This window comes from Agelaius tricolor, unplaced genomic scaffold, assembly GCF_023055355.1.
Source record: "Agelaius tricolor isolate 1412-34295 unplaced genomic scaffold, bAgeTri1.0.p SCAF_6, whole genome shotgun sequence".
Taxonomy (NCBI): domain Eukaryota; kingdom Metazoa; phylum Chordata; class Aves; order Passeriformes; family Icteridae; genus Agelaius; species Agelaius tricolor.
Genome location: NW_027269266.1, coordinates 23,210,070 through 23,231,140, shown reverse-complemented (window position 1 = coordinate 23,231,140; position 21,071 = coordinate 23,210,070). Strand labels below are relative to the sequence as shown.

The window sequence follows — 21,071 nt, the reverse complement described above, 5'->3', positions numbered from 1 at the left end:
GGTTTGGTTCTTTGAAAACTGATTGTCTTGAACAAAATCAGACCCAACCGTTCTGGCACTGAAATATTCCACAAGGATAACTGTGTATTACTATCTGCAGTGTCTTTGTGCCCAAAATGTGCTGCGTTAGTGTTACTACTAACTTCTAAAATACCAAGAGTTTAAAATAAAAATCAGGCTTTATTATCCCTTAATGCACTTTCATTTAAGCTGCAGATGAATGAGACCCTTATTGCCATATTCAGCCTCAAGCTGACAGCTCAATACCAACCCAAGACTTTTCTGTACATGTGTGATTGGAATTCAATACTTGCCTTTCATCTTCCCTGTACTCCCCACAAATTCTCCCTTAACTCAGCTTCAGCTTCAACACTCCAGTAATCCCTTGCTCCCAAGGGAAGTCACCACTGCCCAGGCGTCCCTTGTGTCACACACCAAACAGCCTATCTAGCCCCAGTGAGCCAACATTTAAGCTGTCCATGCCTTGGCTATCCTGCAGCCTTTTCTGACGTTTACTGCCTAGGAACCATCCCAGACCCATTCCAGCCTGCCCATGTCCACTCCTCTGGATGACTTTTGCATTGGTTCAGGCTGGGTCTAGTGATGTGTACAGTTACATGTGAATTGGGTAAATCATGCACCTTTCTCATTATGAGTTTCCTGAAGTATAATGTTCAAGACAAAACCAACAGCTGTGGTCATTGCTGATTAGGAAAAATACCTGTTAATTGGCACACACATTGGATCAGGCCATTAACAAAAGCATTGGGAAGCTGCTATGGAAGCTGATTCAAGTTACCATCTAGGTAACTGCTTCTTTTTCCAGCACAAGGCCGTCACAGGAGCCCTTCTGATCACTTTCATATTTACATTTGCTGTGCATCTGTTCTAACATCTCCAAGCCCTGATGTCTTGGAGGAACACATGCTGAGATACTTCCTGACTGTGGTCAGCTTCCAGTACGGGAACTCTGCCGGGTGCAGCTCAATATGTGAACCAAATGCAGACATAAAACCAACTTGGTTAAGGCAAGAACCTGACATTTGGAAGGCAGTTCTCTACTCTGGTGTATAAAAAAAATAAATTTAGATGACTTATATAATTAGGATTTTACATCTCATTGTCCTGTTTTACTCAGCCTGTATGATCCATCAGGTTGGTCTGTTTAGTCTGTCCCATGGAGTGTTGGGGTTTCAAAGTTTCACAGGACTGTGCCATTTCTGCTGTTCTGCTGCTCTCTCTGAAAGAGGTCACGGACAGATGGCCACAGAGTAGTCAGCAGCAGATCCCTGGTGGTCATGAATGCAAGTTCCAGCATGTACTTCCTCCCTGCTTCCAGTGTCTAATGTCATTGGGACATTTTATACCTTTTGCCTATCACAGCCTCCTCCAGCAGTGAATTTCACAAGTGATATTGATTGCATAAGTTGTATGTGCACTTCCCCTGTTGCTTCATCAGAGGAAAGTGTTCCTGCTCCTGCATCACCACAGTGCATAGTATTAGCTTTGCAATTTAGCCTGCACAGGGAGTGCTGAATGGATTGTTTGATGGCTTGGAGTTCAAGACATCCTCATCTCCTTGCCTTGTGAAACTGCTCAGCACTAGGGTTAATACTGAAATGAAGGCCTGCTAAAGGGCAAGGTATGCTCCAGGGCAAATGTGATTGAGGATTATTACACTAGCTGTATATTTCACTTACAATTCTATCACTATGCTCATTCTAACCACAGCTTTTCAATTAATTGGTTCTCAGTAATTGATAGATTAGTATTAAAATATTTCTGACAACAGCATTTTCACAAGTAGAATTATTTGTCCCAGCCCAACTTGGATTGCTTACCTTTGTGGTCCACAATTTCACTGTCCAGTCAAATGATGATGTGACAAAGAGATGGGAAAAGTCTATTGGACCCACTGCCATGTGACAATTGATTCCAGTGACAGGTCCTTGGTGGCCTTCAAAAATTTCACCAATGCCAGCTTTACTGCAGGGAGAAGAAGGATTTACATGCAGAGAATTATTCACCACCTAGTGTTTTAGCATAACTTTTCTTTACTGTTAGGGTCCTGTTTCCTTTTAAAGTTCTATTTAACCTGCAAATCTTTCTCCTGCTAAGGACTTTGCCTGCAGAGGTTTACTCCAGTGGGGAAATTAATGCTCAGAATTGAGCACAGGGAGAATTTCTCTTACTTCTGAAGACTTACCTTACTCACTTCTACATACATTGTCTACTCCTGTAGATTGAAATAACATTTCTGTATAATTATAAAATTCGAAATTGTAATTATACTATAGCTTATGCCTCTGAGTAAGCCATTATCACAAGGAATAACCATTAAAATAAAAATGCAGATATGTTAATGACTTATCATGGGCAATTCTTTTTCTCTTAAATATCTAAGATAACTTTTCATAGCAATCAATCAAGTCACTAGGAAGCAAATGCTTTTTCACAAAAAGTGAGGTAATTGATCCTGTGATCAGGTATCATAGAGTCATTACTTTGAACAAGGGGAGATGTGCATTTCATCAGCCAGAGGCTGGAATAGCTATTAGGAAGGAAAAGTACAATGCTGTGTAAGAGACAATGTGCACAGTTTTCTTCTTCCTGGAAGCAAATGATGCCAGATCAGTTGTCAGTGCTGTCTGACAGTGTATACAGAAAAGGGAATAATGAAATTACCCTTTTAGCTAGAATATAGAAAAATTGCCCTGTGCCAGTGTGAGTACAGTGTACTGAAGGAAGATATGGAGCTGTGCCAGAGGAAACTGGTCCCTCTTCCAGGGTGGAGTGTCCCCTCACCTCTCCTGTGAGGACAGGGTGACCTCACTTATGATCCCCTGCCAGACCTTGCAGCATGTGCTGGGGCAGGGGCTCAGTCCTGCAGTATCCTGCTGGATACAAAGGACACCTCTTATTTTACCCCAGCTATCTGCCACATAGTCAGTGGGGTAAGGGGAGTCCTGGAGCACTGAGACCACCCTGGGTGTATGCTGTGCTTTGACACACCTTTTTCCAGAATGACATATGGCTCTTCACTGTGCTGGGCTGAAGGACTCAGGAGCCTCTGGAAGTAAACCAGGGATGATAGCAAAAAGCTCCAGGAAAGACAGGCAGGAGCAGAAGAGCTTTTGTTAATGGTCAGTAGAAGGTTTATAAAAAGGTGTGCCAAAAAGAGGATCTGGCACTTTCCTCCTCTTGTGAGGAACAAACCAGGCAAGTCTGAAAGTTCAGAAGTGAGAAATGCCCTTGGGCATGCTTCATTCATCCGAGCAGCCTAAGACTCATTCAAACCATGAGCTGCCACACAGCCTATCAGTATATATCTAAATAGACACAATTTTGCAACACTGTCAGTGGTCAGGCTAAAATAAAAATATTTTAAAATAAAAAAAAAAACATTGAACAAAACATATGTAAAACAGTATTTATAAAACATTGGGGATGTGTAATAGAAGCCTTATAATCTTAAACCACTGTATCAATGTCTTTTTGGCCAACATAAACTCAGAATATGATAAAATAAGAATTCAGAGAACATTGTGTACTACTGGTGGGGATGAGCTCCAAGTTTGTCAGTGGAAAAACCAAGATTTTGTTCTTTACAAAAGCCTTTCAAGTTTCCCAGAGATAAAACTACTACTGGAAGCTAACAGAGCACACCAGCATCCTGCAGGTTTTCAGGGTGCCAAACAAGGAACTTGCAGTATCAAACTACAGCCTGGGTTATATTATGTGTGACCACAGTGTGAGAGAGCACAGGATTCTCTAGAACCCATGTAGCACACTGTGGCTGCATCCATGTTATTAAAGGAACCAGGCCCATGGTGGCTTTTCTCTGATTTATCCTTGTGGAGACCGAAGATGGAGCTGAGAATGGTAAAAAATAAAACAGATTACCATCTGATATTGGTTGAGGCCTGATTACCCTGCAACAGAAGTGTCTCCTAGGCCTCATTTGACCTGAGCAGACATAGACACCTGCATCTCAGCTAGGTGTATAAACCTGTACACAGCTGTGTAATCCTCCATCTCATCTCATCTCATCTCATCTCATCTCATCTCATCTCATCTCATCTCATCTCATCTCATCTCATCGGTGAGAAAGAGATATTTCTGAGGGCCCAGCCATCTCCTCTTCAGGCACATGACTGAAAAAAGTAAAGGAAGTCAACCTAAGGGTAATCATTGCTCCCCACCAGCTACAGAGAGCCTGGGGTAACTGCCCCAGTATAACAGGCTGTAGCAAAGATGCTCAAAGTTGGGGAGCTCCTGTGCTGGTCCCAGGAACATTGTTGATCAGACATTGTTGATCCAAGAGAAGAAAACATTGAACACTCTCCACACACACTTGGCTGTCTCTCATCAACACAGGTACACAATGTTTTAGAAGTACAAAATGCTGAACTTCACCTTCCATGACGACAGGCTGTGTAGACTGTTCCCTCTTCACTGCCCACGACAAAGTTATTGACATCTCCAGTTGGGAAAGCCATTCCTGTGACCGCCACTGGTTTGGACTTATTGTATACCAGCTCCATGCTCTCCTACCAAAATAGGTTTTTGTTATTAGGCTGGGATCCTTCTTTTGTTAGTCTGGGTTGGGGTTTTTTGAAAAACTGATTTCTAAATAATACATGGAGTAGCAAGAGAGGAAGATGAAATCATTTGACCCAGTCACATTTGGTTTCTACATAAGATGTTGTAAGAAGATGCAGTGTCACAAACCAGGATGCTCCTGCCATCCCTGGCGCTGTCTGTCACACATATGAGACTGGCAGGAAGGCACTGGTCTTTTTTGCATCATCTTAAATCAGCCAGAGATGACAGGTGAGAATTTAAAATCTAATGGTGCAGAAACTAAAGATAATACCTTAATGGTTACATTTACCAGCCTCAGGCTTTAATAAATCATGCAATACCCTTCTATTTACATTCTGGAAATCAGTTGTCAGGAAGCACTTGCAATATTGTATGCATGCGAGGCATTTATTTCACTGTGTCATTTGTCCCTTTGCAGAACAAAATTAAAAAGTTGGGGCCCTGTCACTATCACCATTCTAAGCATTGCTTTTCAGGGATTTTCTGAGGTAACCATAAACACTCTCTCTAGACTCCACCATCAAGCTACAGACCAGCAGGAATGTTTTCTGTTTTCATTTGGTAGCTATATTTTAAAGTAAATCAGCATGCCCATTTTTGCAATTGCAAATAAAATAACCATGCAAGTTTGTGGCTGTTGCAAGATGTGTACGCTTTGAGCAGATTTTGCACAACTTTTTAGTTTTTCAGCCTAAATGGTGTAACCCAAGAATCCACAAAAGGCCTGAATGATTTCACCATTTTCATTTTTAGCTATTTAAGTGGTTATGTTCTCTATGTTTAAAAGGTCTATGCTGCTGTTCTTCTAGGGCCAAAGCCTGTACGGTTTTTATCACAAGGGCTTTTTTGCTGCAAAGAAAATAGGTATCCCTGAGAAAGGAGAGTGATGCAAACCCACAGACAAATACTTCTGCTTGGTTTATGTTTTTCTTTGAAATAAATTTGGTTCTATTATGAAGGCAAAACAAGGCATGGAAAATGCATTGGGAGACCACCCCATATTTCTGTAAACATGTGAGTGAGAGAGAGAAATTCTCTTAATATGGGAGAGAGACCATATATTTTTGTTAAAACCTTCTGGGGTGAGGTCATCATTTAGTGTCTCTGCAGAGACGTGGCCGTAGGCTGTGGTGGACACTCTGCTCCCAGCGCCCACACCATGACTGTACACAAGTGCTCTGGAGCTGTGTCTTTGGAAACTTTCAGACTGACACACATCAGCAACACTTCACTCCTCCCAGTTTAAAGCTATGGCATGCAGCTTGACATCAGGTCCTGTGCCTCTCTTTTCTAGATCACCATGAGCCAGACTTCAGTGTAATGTGGGGTGTGTTCCCATCCTTGCTGAGAGCCAGATTTGGAGCAGAGAAATTCCATTTGAGTGATGAGATCCTGGAACTCAGGTGTTCACAGATCTGTGCTTCGGACTTCAGTATTCCAGTAAATGAATATGCAGGGCTGAGATTTATCTTCTTGATGTTTAGGTGAGAAACTGTGGAAGGCATGAGGGTGCCTGAACATAGATGCCTGGGCCATTTTAGAAGCCTCCATTTCTACTGCAGAAGAGTACTGGTTTCTTACAGCCCCAGGGCACAACTACCAGCCCTGCACTGCTGCCTTACATGAGCAATGTGGTCGAAATTTGAAGTTGGTCTCACTTTGAGTAGAGGAGTAGATGTGATGACTTGCAGATTCCTCCTCCACCCTAAGATAGGACAGTTCCATGTCCCAGGGTGGGTATCTGAAATGGCTTTTCAGACTTGGATGGGATGAGTCACCCTCCAGAAGTACCAGCCTCTCTCTACCTCAGCGGTACAGAAAACTTGAATTTCTAACTTAGACCTGACACATCAGCTTTTAGATGGCTGAGGTTAGGATAGAGGAGTCCCACCTCTTGTGTCAACACTGAAAAGCAAATAATTCAATAGTAATTGCACATTAGTGCATGATTAATGGAATCATTATAGGGAGTTTCTATGCAGCATTTTGAAACAAGATGAGATCCCATGATGCTTAGTAAAAATTATATTAATTTTTTTTCTAAGAAATTGTGTATAAAAATGAGTGATGTGTTGGAATAGAAAATGTACTTCTTCAGAAGATAACACTTAAAGGATGCTTTCTGTACACCTTTTTCAGCATTGGATTCTTTGTTTAGTTTCCATTATTATAATCACTAGTGGTTTGGGCAATTTTCCTGTGTTTCCTTTCATTTCTGATACAAAGGAGAGGAGGAGGGGAACAGACAATAGTAGCAAACATTCCAGTGGGGGAGAATTAGTTCTAAAACTTTTGATTTGCATTGTTTGTTCCTTTGGCTACTGAAGGCTGCCAGCAAAATAAGTTTCTGAGTTTCTGACTGTGCCTTGGAAACCTGCAGTGCCTAGGGTGTGTTCAGCAGCAGTGCAATCTAGTCCATATTTGTTAAACAATGCTGTAGAATAAGTGCAATTTATACCACAGGCGACTTCCGTAATTACCATGCTTTAAAATGGACTATTTCATTTTCACTTGAAACTGACCTATGCATTAACGTATTACAATAATTACATGATTTGTGGTAAAGGAAATGGGGTTTGGCTCTTAGCAGAGACTGCTGGAAGCAAGCTGTACTCTTTCAAGTGCATCCATTGGTTTTAGTTTGTATAGGATGCGAGATTTTGGCTTTTAGGAGCTATGTTCCACTACGCAGGTATCCTGCTCTACCAAAGACAATTTTCCCCCCCATGCTGGTGAAAACAAACCCACCTGTGGAGTTGAGAGCATGTCCAGGCTCCAGGAGCACATTTTGCCATCCGTAGAGACAGTAATAAGATTGTGTGCATTCTGTGTTCCAACTACATTCACACAATACACAGGATGCTGAAAACACAGAACACTGCAAGTCAGAGAGCCATCCTTACACTTTCACAAACAAATTTCTAATGTCTCATGTTATTTTAAAGAATGATTAAGTAGTTGCACAATGCCTGGAAAATATAAGACTCAGCTTTTGCCAGATAGGAATTGTTTTGGTTGGGTTTCTTTTTCATTTAAATTTTAAGAAGTACGTTATGGAGGTGGAAATGTTTTCGAAGTTTCATTTTCCTCATAATAAAACAGCCCAGCTGAGTAATGCTGTGAAAATACAGAATTATGTGGATGAGATTTCACCCACAGGGACATGTATCATTCTTCTGATGGCTTTTGACACTGAAAATAACCAGCAGAAAGAGGAAAACTGTCCAAATGGAATAAAAATGAAAACTTTATTCAAGAAAACAGCTGCATAAAGCTTGAACTCTGTCAGAATTTGGCTTGCATGCTAAATATTTGCAAATGTGCTCCAGCTGAAGAACACGAGCAAGCCCATCAATGTTCTTCAGCAGTGGCCAACACACCTTTTAAAATCTGTCATTATAAGTGGGGAGTGACTAGATTTAGGGTGTTACACCTGGTTCACCATGCTGCAGTCATTCCATGGAGGCTGAATTCCAGTTAGTATGCATAATGAAACGTGGCCTATTCCTTTTCCAAGGAACCTGGTAACACTTCGAGCCTGAAATGTCATCTGGTATCTGATGGTGACATATGAGGGATGGGTCAAGTTCAGCAATCTCCAGAGTGAAAAATCAGTCAGACTAAACAATAAGATTTAATTTCCTTTGACCAGTACAAGTGGTACTGATAAATTAAGAGTTAGAAATATACAAAAGTCAAGCAAATAAAAATTTAATTTTTCTGCAGTGTTTACCAATAAATAGAAGACCTGCATCCCCAGAAAGAAAAAAACATTTTTTTTTCTAATACTCTGCTTAATTAAAGAAAATTAGGACCAACTTGCAAGAGATCCCTAGGGAGCTTCTAAGCAACTCCATGTAGTGTTAGGAATGTAGCATTTGGTCCTGCTGAAAGGAATGGCAGAACTGCCACTTAGGTCAAGATCCAGCTGCAGGTCACCTACCCAGTCAGTGGGGAATGGCAGAAATCCTCAAGAGCTCTGGCTCACTCTCAGGTTTGATACCTGAGTGGGCCCAGTAACTGTCCCCTCTCCAAGAGCAAAAGATGCAGCACCTGTACAAACAGTGTTTGTGCCCACACTGAGATGGATGCTGCTGAAATAGTACCTTATGCTTGGAGGCAACCTGTACACACCAGTAAGTCACAAGGTCCATTTGATGCCAATTTTTTTCTTTCTCTCAAGATTGCCAGGCACCTGGTTTCTCCCAGATCATCAAATGCACCCCAACTGGTCCCTCATATGTGTCTCACACTATTACCCTCATATCATGGACCTTGCTGCTTAGTGTAAGCTAATGACCCCAGTGCTAAACATGATTACTGCATACTGATGTGTGAAATACATACAGACCAATTTTTTTCATGGGCTTTTGACCTCCAGTAGACCAAACAGACAGAGTGGGTGGGAGGAAGCTACAGCAAGCAGTGGAATATCTAAAATATTTAGTGTGGGAGAAAGAGTGAGCCATGTCTTTCCAGCAGCACCTCAGTGTGTCAGGCCTGGCTTTAATCAGGGCTACCAGCCATCAATTTCATGCACAATAAAACTCATGGCAGAAATGAAAAGATGTAAGGAAAGCAGATGAAAAAGACAACCAACTGTACGTAACAGAAAGTCTAAACAGGCTCCTTCCTTTCAAAGGGTTGCTGCCAGCTTGCTTTTATTTATCTTGGAAATGAAATCATCATGCAAAAAGGTTTTGTCCTAATTAAAATTTCCTGTTGTCCCAAGTGCAGATGTGTGGTGGGTGTGAAAGGAAATTAGTGAGTAAGCTGTGGGTAGAATTCTCTTTCCTGGTGAATCCAGGCAGTAATCAGTGATACTAAATTTCAGGAAGGTTTAAGTCAGGGAAAACAACACGATCTATCTGTTTCAAATAAACAAAGCAAGAGAAAGAAAAGAGAAAAAAATCCTTTTTTCACATGCAGCATGAGTTCAAATTAAAAAAAGACTATTCAGCTCACGTATCTAGCAGTACAAAAAGTAACATTGCTAATGTAGTGTTGTCTTAATTTAATTTTTTTTTTTCTTGGCAGCAAGGATTCAAGCCAGCGTTTTGCAACCAGGACCTCATTTACAATTTATGTAAGTAATTCCTATGTACGAATATAAAGTAAGCAGCTCTTATTGTAAAATCTGAGCACTCCTTAAAACATCATACTTCCTCATGTTAGACTGTGTAAACACTTATTTATACCAATCCATGACAGCATATAAAGTGCCCATCCACGACTGAAAGTAATTTATTTATATTATTCCAAAGGAAAACATTACATATTGTTCTACTGCAATAATAAAACTGTTTTAATATATAATTCCAGGAGGTACAATTTTGCCTTAAATGATTTTTGAGTGTAAACAAATTACTTCCCATTAATCTTGAGTCTAATTTTGAGTCCCAGTTGTTCAATTTTCAGTGACAGTCAGCTTCTTGCCACTAGTTTTCTGGTCTGCTACATCTCTAAATTGCACTTCCAGGAGAGACTGTTTCTTTTCATGCAGATTGAACAACATTACTGGCAACACAATGAGCAAAAACATTAGGGAAATGAAAAGCAATGTTGAAGTTGCAACCCATGGCACAGATCATTAGATAATTACATCAACATTCATGATAGTGGAAATTTAGGGAACAACATTTGTATTGCCTGGCCCACTAAGCATGTCTGTGCACACCTGTAATTTTTAATATAAGAGACTTGCAATCATAACACTGGCCCCATACTGAATCTTCAGCAGTTATTCACATGGCATGGCTTCTGGAGCTGTCTTTTAACTGCAGGGATTATGTTGTCACAATCAACTGAAAGCTGAACCTTGATCTGCAAATTCCAAACATTAGAATCACAGAATTGTAAAGGCTGGAGCTGAAGAAGTACTATCACTTTGTCTGAACCTTCAATCTGCTAGAACAAGATTATCACCTTATCTCTCAGAGTGCTTTTTGAGTTCAGTTCCTTCTGTTACAGAAAATGTGTGGTTTTCTGCACCCTTATATCATACTTTTGCATTTTTCTCCTCCTTTCTACTTTCCACTCAGGAATTGCCCTATGCTCTCTCCCAGGAGGAGCAACTCCACCTTCCATCTCTCCTGAAAGTCTGCCCATGCCCAGACTCTGGAGGAGGAGAGTGCACAAGGTGTTTGTGCAGGATGGCTGGATGTCAGTGCCACAGCAGAGTGAGGACACTTTAGCAGGCAACCCAGGCTTGCCTCCTCCTCCAGCACAATATGAGTACTTTGCAGTGTAAGAGACTCTTCTATCACAGACATCATCCTTGTATCACAGACAAAGTCTCTTCTTTCTCAAGCATTTTGTGTTACTACTCTGCCCACTCATCTCCCAGACATCACCAGAGCCCATTGCCACCATTGATAATTATCTGTAAGTACCTGTGTGTGTCAGCAAAATGCTCTCCTGCATCATTCCATTGAAACAAACTCTCCTTTGCTGTGCAAACTCTGCCCTGTGGCCCTGTCTGGAGCAGAAGACCATGGCAGGGATTTATGTATTGCTCTATTACAAAAGAGAAGCAAATTGCCCCACTTTTTCCAAGGGCACCAGTATCTACTTATAGGAATCCATTTTGAGACCCTCATAGGTGCCTAATCTGGTTCAAAGGAGAAATTTGTGTACACCAAGACAACAATAATGACTTGAATTGCCTGCCACATCAGGCTGAGAGACATACAGCCTCCACAGTGGTCTGGCTCTCTTTACAGACAATGGGGACAAGAACTACAGTGCCACTGTGCTGGCACATAGGTGCCTCATTCAAGTGCTGTACTCAATCCTGCCTTCTTCCTTGGAAAGGAGAATAATGTCCTGACTTGATTGTACAATGTGTGATGATCAAACACTTACAAGAGGTGGTTGTTCATGTCTCAGATCTACTTTTTTCCCTTCAAGGGCCACAGTTCTGTTTTCATCTGTGTGGCAACTAGCATTGCAGACACAACAAGGCAGCTGCCTTTCCCTGCTGACCATCTCCTCTAAGGAAAGGGGAGGTGATTTTTATCCTTACCGTGTGAGCAGCAGCAGACAGGGGGGTTCTCTGAACTGGAGTGCGCCTGTGGCTGCGATTATCCCACAGGACAATCTGGCCGGAGTATGTTCCTCCAACGACCAGGTTTGGGTGAAAGCGGGCAAAGCAGACTGACATCACGGAGGACTGGAGGAAAAGAGGTAGAGAAGAGAGGGGTTACATGGTCAGCCATCTTCAGTTCTCTCCCAAGGGAAGCAAACTGTAATTAGCACTTTGTATTTTAGGAATCACTGTATGAACTTTATTCATGTTCCTTGCACACTAGTAATTCTACTAAAGCAACAGGACACATGCCAAGAACTAACTTGGACCCTAAAATGTATTGTCCCCTTGTTCTTAGGGAAAATACAGGATGAGTCTGAGCATGATGCTAAAAACCTGAGATAACCTCTCCATGACAGTGATGGTAAAGTGCTTAATTTCTTTTCTAGAAGTGAGAACTTCAACTAACCAGATTCCAGCCAGCCAGAGAATGGCATCCTGGCCCATGACATCCCATCAGGGAGAGCTCTTCCACTCTTTCTTCTCTAAATTTTAATTCAGGCAGCTTGAGGCAAGCCTGTGGAAATAAACCTCCAAAGTTCACCTCAAGGTGTGCTGTTTTGAGAGCATCAGCTGACAAGCTGTATCTCATTGTTGGATCAATGACACTGATTCCTCTGCTACCAAGGTCTTCTAAGAATAAAGGGAACCATGCTTTACTTTACACTGTTTAAGCAGAACTGAGTTTTTCCTCATCCTAATGGCAGCTGAGTTATCTTTGTATATTTTCTTTACCTGGGGATGCTTAGGAGCCAGGCTGGTGTGATGGGTATCCTGGCTACCTGGTAGAGTGTCCCACAAGCCAGTATGGAGACTGTTATCTATCCCAAGTACCGCTTTTCAATGTCTTTAAAATAACACAACAGCTGAAGTCCTCAAGGGAACAGTTCCCCAGACCTTCATGTGCCAACAAGCTACAGCCAAGAGCAAGAAGGAGTAACTCCTTCAAGTCTTCCATGCTCTTCTTAAATAATTATTTCCCATTTTTATATAATTGGTCCTGGATGTTATGTCTTTATTTTATGCAAATCTTTTTTTATATTTCAATGACTGGATATTGTAAAGTGTTGGTATCCCTATCTGGGAACACACTTTACCCGCTGACAAAGGGTTAACTAAATTACCATATTTCATTTGCATAAAAGCATGGCAGACATTTCAGTAAACTTTGTTGAATTAGGAACACTGAACCTGCCAAGCTGAACTAGACCTAGTGTCTACCTAGGTAATGGCCCTGCCTCTGGGAGAAGTGCATGGGGTTGTAAAACCTTTGACTTGGGCAGATGTGTTGCCTCTTTTTCCTACTGCTCCTCATGAGGATTTCTAGTGGCTAGAGACTGATTTGAACTCATGAGAGACTTGAAACCCCTTCTGATAAGGCTAGAATTAATTATATTAACTCTTGATGCCTATAACTAGGTTATTAAGAATAAAGTAAAATGGGAAGTTTAAACAGTTTTTACTGAATTAATGTGGCTGCCTGATATCAATTGTTTAAAGCCAGATTATATGCTAAGTGAACTTAATAGACATACTTACAGCATACAGTAGTATATTTATTACTGGGGTTTTTTTGACCTGATAAGATAATCAAGACAATGAAAAAAGCTGCCATTAACTTTTTTCTTCCCCACTCTCTCTGGATACTCCTGGCTTTTCACTTGACATCTGTATACTTTCCCCTCTTGACTAACGCTTCTGCATACATTTCTCTTTTGTTATATGGTCTAGCACCTAAGGACTAGATGATTAGTGTACATAAATGCCTATTTTAGTCTGTAAAAAGTGCCTATTTTAGTCTGTATCTAAGTGCTTGAGCACAGCCATTCCATTTTGGTCAGTCATCACCATGAGAGGTAGCTTCCAAACGCCATTTCCAAAGGACCTGGCTTTACAGAAAAGAAACTTCACTCCTAAGGAACAGGATGTTGGTACTGTTGAGAGGGTTTAAGACTCAGCTACACTGCAGCTGCCATCCAGTTTCCACAGATTTCCCCCACATTATAATTAAAACGACCCTACAGCACATGTTCTACATTTTATCTCTTTGTTTAATGGCTTCGTGAGTTGTTTCAATCAACCCCTCTCATTCCTTATAACTAAGCTGACAGATATTCTTACATGAAGTGAAATAGCCAGATGATTTTAAAATAGTACAGCTCCACCACTGGGTACACCCCACAGCAGCTACAAGGCTCCACATGTATTTTAAGAAACCCCAATTCAAACAGTCATTCCACAACAAAGTTCCCAAGTTTGTCCCAGACAAACTTGGGAGACTCTGAAGCAGGGCAAAGAAGCCAAGTGGACAGTGTATTTTTATAAGTTCTGCTTTCATGGTTAGCATGTTTTTGCATTTAGAACGCCAGAATGCCAGTTGAATGGTCAGGATATAAACTGCTAAAGTGTGTTTTTCATAAAGTTCAAAAATAACCTACAGACATGACATGGGCTTGAGCTCTCTGCACTGCTTCTAGTTTTACATCTCGCTCCAAAGCAGCTTGGAGTCTTCAAAAGGTGAAATGTTCACATCTTTTTAATTATGTCAGTATTATTTTTCTATCCAATAAAAAATTCTGTCAAATATTAGAATTTAACAATTTAAGGACTCCATTCCATAGACTTAATACAGTGATTATTGTCTTCAAATTAATGGCAGTACTGAGATGAGTAAGGGCTGTAAGATTAAGCCCATTCATTTAACAACTTGAAAAGCATTCATTTCTTAGTCTTAATGGGAGAGAGTGGCTGACAGGTCTCCAGTCTGTCTGAACAGCTCTGTGCTCAAGGACAGCAGCAGAAACCATTCCCTGTAAGCCTCTTCTGCCCCCAGGCTGTCTCTTGTTTGCCTGTTCAAGTAGTCTTGCTCCTCTGAAACAGCTTTGCCACTGACTTCAAAGGGGGAGGAACCAGCACATGGTCAGGTTTTTAAAATAACAGCATATCCTTGGTTGCACTCCTGCCACACCCTTCTAGGGAAATCTCATGGCACTTTCCAATAGCAATGGTAAAGCTTCCCAGTTTTTCAGTTAGGGACATTTTATACTGTAGGTGCTTAGGTACCTGCTGCAGAGGACAGAAGCAGCTAGTTTCACAGTATATGGCAACAGCACATAAATAAATGTAGGAGGAATCATGTCAGAAGGAATTCCACAGGGAGTTAGTGTTCACAGCAGAGAAGCAGCATTTAAGGGTAGTAGATTCCCAGCATTATCTTTTTATGGGTGCCACAAAGCATCTGTCTCAGCAACTGTCGGGACCCACAAGAGACAGGCAAAATCAGAGTGTCTGGTCATCTGCATTCCTCTGAATTGCACTGTGCAGTGAATCCCTTCAGTATTTACTTCAGCCTAGTGCTCAGGTGTTTTCTCCCTCTGTGCAAATACAGCCTACTGGATTTTGCTTTTTCTGTCTCTCCTTAGCTTTCTCAGTGCCCTTACTAAAGTATTTCTGGTGCTTCTGGCTTTGTGATCTTCCACCCAGATGTTGTACTCTTAGTGGGGCCACAATACTGGTGCTGCTGCCTCATCCCCTGTGCATGCTCTGCCTCCAAGGGCCAGAAGGGAAAACCTGAGTTAGTTCCATGTGGGAGCATTGCCCAAGCATAAGAGAGAGCTCAGGCTGCTAAACCTGGGGATTTTGCCTGGCAAACAGGCAATCCTGCTTCTCAAATGCTAAATCTCTGCTCCCAGCTGCTGCAAGTACCGCACTGAAAACATAATTAAGAAACAAAACGTGAGCTGTCCATTTGTTACAGCAAAGAGAGGGCTGGGCCTCACAAGCAGAAGTGCTGCCCAGGCCTTGGAGAGGTCTGCAGTTGGGGGGAGGAAGGCAGCACCCTTTGCCCCCTGCCTTGGTGTGGGGTCAGGTCATCTCAGCCCATGGGGAGGAGTACTGTGGAGCACGGCTCCACATCATACCCTTTTGTTCATCAGTCCTGCTCTGCCTCCCTTCTTCTTCCCTCCTCCTTCCCCACTAATGCATTGATCCAAACAGGCCCCCAGTCCTCTTCAAGTGGCTGGTAAAGCTGTTTTTTATTTTAGAAGCTTAATACAGCCCAGATTTGGATTAATTATGGCATATCCCGTCAACCACAGGTACACGTGCTTGGGACAGACAGACATTTAGCTTCTCCCTACTGAGAAGCCTGACCTCAGTACCCACATGTGATGTGTGCAAGGCCCTGGAGACTCAGCTGTCTCTGCTCATGTCCATACGCTCCGATGGCACTCTGCCCAGCCACCAGTCAAACAAGTTCACAAAGACCTGGGTGCTAAATAATAATAACTCTCAATAGGCAGTGACTACTGCCTTCAGCCAGACCTCTTCTGCAGGAAACCACCCCCGGAGCCAGCATTGCCATACTGGTGCCATATGCCTACGCCTGACACCAGATGTATCTCAAAACAATACTTTGTCAGTGGGAAGAAGCAATCCAAGGAGTTCACAGGGATTTCTAGGCTCCAGAAGACCAGGTTATATTGCAGCAGGCTCTCAGGAAGCTCCTGGGTGGATTTTCTAGCTGAGCACAGGCATGTGAAAAAGCACTACCATCAGTGGCATGCTGCTGTGGGTCACGGTGACACAGACAACTGCGGGCAATGAAATCAACTGCAACTGAGTTCATAGAATCATAGAATATGCTGAGCTGGAAGCAACCCATCAGGATCATCGAGTCCAACTCCTGCACAGGACCCATTAAGACTCCCCATCTGCTGAGAGCCTTGTCCAAACACTTCTTGAACTCTGTCAGGCTTGGTGCTGTAACACTTTCCTGGGGAAACTTGTTCCAGTGCTGAACCACTTTCTGAGAGAAAAAACTTCTCCTGATATTCAACATAAATCCCTCCCTGATGCAGTTTCATGCCTTTTCCTTGAGTTCTGTCACTGGTTATCACAGAGAAGAGATCAGTACCTGTCCCTCCTTTACCCCTCATTAGGAAGTTGTGACTGCAATGAGGTCTCCCCTCAGTCTCCTCCAGGCTGAGCAGACCACATGAGCTCAGCTGCTCCTCATATGGCTTCCTCTCCACACCCTTCAGCACCCTCATGGTCTTCCTTTGGACACTTAATAGCTTAATGTCCTTTTTATATTGTGACACCCAACGTGTTCACACATGATTCAAGGTGAGGCCATCCCAGAGCAGAGCAGGACAATCCCCTCCCTTGCCTGCCTGGTGATGCTGTGCCTGATGCACCCCAGGACACAGCTGGGCTTCTAGCTGAAGTGGCAGATCCTTTTCTGTGCTTGAGGGACTGAGAATGGAGGGACAAAGCTGTGGTAGTGCTCCTTAGCTAAAACCATGAAAAGGTGCCATACTCAGAGTCCTTCATCCATAGGAACTGAAGAACAGGGACTGGACAGGAATTGAATCACTGATCACTTATGTCTGTGCTCCCAAGGAACAAATAAAGATGAAGGCCAGAAGTACACATGCAACTTACTCATAACCTTCTGTTCTCAGTCCTGCTCATCAAGAGCAGCATTTACACAGTCTAAGCACTCACAATCCCTCTGAGAGCTGCCCAACCTTCTTCTGACCAGGAAATCAGGAGACCTTTTCATTCCTCCATTGCTATACACACATATATCTGGTCCCCTACATCATAGGGATGATATACTTCAACTGCAAATGTGGATTAAAACCATCATCTAGAAATAAAACAGAAACTGTATTATTAAATAAAGCCCTTTTTTCGTGACCAGTCATGGACTGAGAATAATCATGGAAAGTAGCAGTATCAGATTTGAGCGCTTTCTCTGGTTTAGGGACATTTCTCTGGTTTTGCACCACAAAAGGTGCAAGATATCTTGAAAGAGGCAACTTTAGGCTGACTTTGCTCTGGCTACTGAGATACCTGGTATTGTACACTGAAATAGAGTCTGTGCTCCTTCAAAGAGTCCTGTTTATTTTTAGTACCTGCTATTGTGAATTTGGATATTTCTGTGTTTCATATAACTGTCTAAGTATAATTAGTAGTAATAAGAAAACAGCAGAGATAATAGCAACAGAATTACAGCTGATTTTGAAATTAAATTTGAAACGGAAGTTAAAACATGATTTATGTGTACAAAAACCTATAACAAAGAGGTAACCTCTTAATTATAAAAGCTTCAAATTCCAAGACTTCTACTCCCCTCCAACTGTCTTCCTATTAAACTATGAAACAACATCTGAAAGATTTTTTGCTGGAGATTATTTGCGGTACCATACAAGATTCGTCTCTACTAAAAATAAAATAAAAGCAGTTGACATCCTTCACATATTAAAAAATAAATAAATAAAACCCAACAAACACTTCTTCAAACCAACTGTCAGAACTCTGTTTAATTAAAAAAAGGAAGTTTATACTTGGTTATGGTGTGTGTCGACATCTACCCCTTTGATTTACAAGAGCATGGACGGGAAAGAACAGATTGCTTTATTCAAGAGAAAGAAAGGAGGGAGGGGGCCCAGTGTGACAGGAAAGAGTGTAGGCTGTATTAACTTCAGTGCTTGTTAAAACATGAAGGATTAATGGTAGAAAGGGAGGGAAGAATTGTGAATGTCTCCAGTTTAGGATCTTCAAAAATGTTTGGGGATTCTAAGAATGTCTCACCAGACCACATGAAAGCTGAACAGAGAGACTCAGCCACACGACTGCTCTAAATCCAAAGCTGGTATTGCTCCACTTATACCATCAAACCAATGGAGCTGAAATGTAGCCACAAATTAAATTTATTTTTATTGAAAAAGTACTAAGTCCTTAAAAATAAGGAAAAGAGTATGTCAGGAAATGCAGCCTTTCTTAGCCGAGTTTACAGGGTAGGTAACTCTGGCATCTAACCTCAGTGCTGACATCTGAGTATTGCAGTAGAATCAGACACTCTGCCCGAGTCTGCAGAAAGGCAATATCCAGCCTTATGACTTCATTTTAAATAGAGCAGAAAGCTGGAGCTTTCTGCTTTCATCTCTGTAACTGCAGGTTCAGCCCATGTAACTACAAGAGAAAAATAATCAGGAGAAAAGTTCACAAGCTGCCTTTGCAAATGGGAATCTACACTTCAGCCCTTCTGCAAAGGGCATTTGCTGTTATAATTAATTCAGCAGGGTCATGGTGACTCGGAAAAACAGCAAAACTGTTTGCTGTATTGCAAATGCAGATAATCCTGATACTTCTCAAATTTAATACAGGGAGATCCTCTGTGCCTCCATCCATGACTGCAGCAAGGAATCAATTCAGTAACCCTGAATTACTGCACACACATGCAAGCCTGAGAATACAATCTTTGCTGAGCATCATACTGTCTTTGTTAGACGGATGATTAAAGCCTGGAGAAATAAGGAGTAACTTCATAACAACAGCACATCAAAATAGTTTTCTTTTCCCCCAGCTTCTTAGATGCTAAGTACCCAAATACGTTAGTTTTCTCTGATTACAACCTGGCTGCTTATCAGATCTCTGGGTCAAACAACTAATGTCTGTGTGCTTGCATGTTGGAGAAGCAAACACTTCCTTGGTTTATCTATTTTATTTAGGTCATGATACTCTACAGTTATTCACGAGCACTCTTAATAGTTTTGATTGAGTTATTGACAAGTTTGAAGTGATGGGTCTTCACCACCCTTTCAGACCTAGAGCCTGAGGGCATGTGTCTCTGGGTGGAGCACAGAGAGCTTCTGCCATCCCCGCTCATTCCACAGGCTGGCCACAATTTGGAGCAGATGGTGAGTGTCAGCTTGGCAGTCTGGCATGCAGCTTGCAGGCAGCAGGGCTCATGCTTTGGCTGGTTTCAGCTCAGCATTAGCCAAAGGCTTCTGGACCAGAGCTGCTATACATGTAGGGTCATGGTGTCACTGCCTGCCACCACTGCTAACTATAGCTGCAAGTTTTGTGGCACAGAGACTTCTTTATTATGATGGGTTTGTAACAAAATCCCTACTAAAACATCTCAGTCTGATGAAGGCCTCTAGAATTAAGCAAATAATAGCATTACCTGAAAAATTTACTTAGTGCAATGGTTAGAAATGCAGATAAGCATACTGTTTTAAGCTCTGCAAATGAAATCAGATCTAGAAAGGCATATACTCAAAACATCATGCAAACCAAAGCCTTCTGTATGTGTTGCAATTAGCCAAGTCCTAAAGCATCTCTGAAGGTGAAGCCACTTCTCTATAGCAATTACCTGGGGAACCTGGCTGTGAGGGACAAATCCAGGAATTTTGGTCACTCTTCCTGAATTACTTCTGCATATTATCTCTTGGATATTATCTGATAGAGATATTATCTGATAGAGATATTATCTGATATAGAACATAGGTGCAATCTTGGCAGTCAGCCCCATGCTCATTAAGTGCCCCAGACATTTGCCTCAAGACTTAAGCTTCTTAATGCTTCACACTTCTCCAGGAAGAATCTCCTTCCTGCTGGAACCAGGACCAGGCCTCAGGAGTGAGGTTTAAGAGTCCCTATCCAGAGGTGCTCCCATCTAACACTAAGCAGAAGCAGAAGAGATCCCCCAGAGACTGAGCTTAGGCTGGGACTTTGGTGTCCTGGAGTCTTCTCCTCGCAGTGAAAGCACAACAGATAATCATGGCAGGACTTGATGGCAAGTCCTGGAAGTACCAGAGTCAGACTTTAGAGAGCCCACAGAGGTCGCAAATTCCAGATCTAGAGAACAGGAATAGAAACTCAAGTTATTCTCATGCTCTGGGGATGGTTTTGTGGTTTCTATGGCAGCAGTTCCTCAAACCAATGCATCTGATCAACCAAACTAAGTGAAGCCACAGATGAATTAGAAACCAGTACAGATGCTGCAAGAACAATTATCTACAACTCAGCCTGTGAAGTTAGGTGTAGTAGTCACAGCTGCTTGTAAGAGAGCCACAGATAATTCTCAAGTGTTGCACTGAGTTCAAACCCCCACAAGAAATGCATGGGCCATGAGAACCAAGGCACAGTCAGAAGATCAAACATATTGAACCAAGAGCACTTTAAAGCTCCAGATGAGGAAAGAACTTAGTAAGTCCATCTTTTCTCAGAAGTCCATGAACTTAATTGTAATTAATTCTTCTAAGTTCTCCATTATTTTAATGACTCAAAAGCCTGCTTACAGCCAAGCAAATTGGTAAGTGCTTTCCTAAACAAGCAATTTTTAAATTTAGGCCTTCTGAAAGCAAATGACCTTCATTCTGTGAGGAAAGGAACACCCTGATTTTCAGATGGTCCTGGGAAGACTCCATAGACTTAGAGACAGTCTCAACCTAGCACTCTTCCACATCAATATCAAACAGGGAAGGGAAAACAAGTATGAGCTGTCAGAAACAGACTCACTGAATTGCTAATGTTGGGAGGCACATCTAGAGATTGTCTAGTCCAAGCCCTTGGTCAGAGCAGG

At 42.0% G+C, this 21,071-nt stretch overlaps 1 protein-coding gene across 4 annotated transcripts in view; it reads right to left on the bottom strand.

Annotated features, from left to right (window-relative positions):
• The window catches only part of DYNC1I1 (dynein cytoplasmic 1 intermediate chain 1), a 186,721-nt gene that overhangs the window by 37,305 nt on the left and 128,345 nt on the right, over positions 1 to 21,071 (bottom strand). For all 4 annotated transcript variants that reach the window (XM_071429032.1, XM_071429036.1, XM_071429034.1 and 1 more), the window contains exons 11-14: positions 11,630 to 11,776; positions 7,354 to 7,467; positions 4,417 to 4,550; positions 1,842 to 1,986 (exon numbers count right to left, since the gene is read on the bottom strand). In XM_071429032.1, the coding sequence (XP_071285133.1) occupies positions 1,842 to 1,986; positions 4,417 to 4,550; positions 7,354 to 7,467; positions 11,630 to 11,776 (540 nt within the window). The remainder of the gene's footprint in view (positions 1 to 1,841; positions 1,987 to 4,416; positions 4,551 to 7,353; positions 7,468 to 11,629; positions 11,777 to 21,071) is intronic.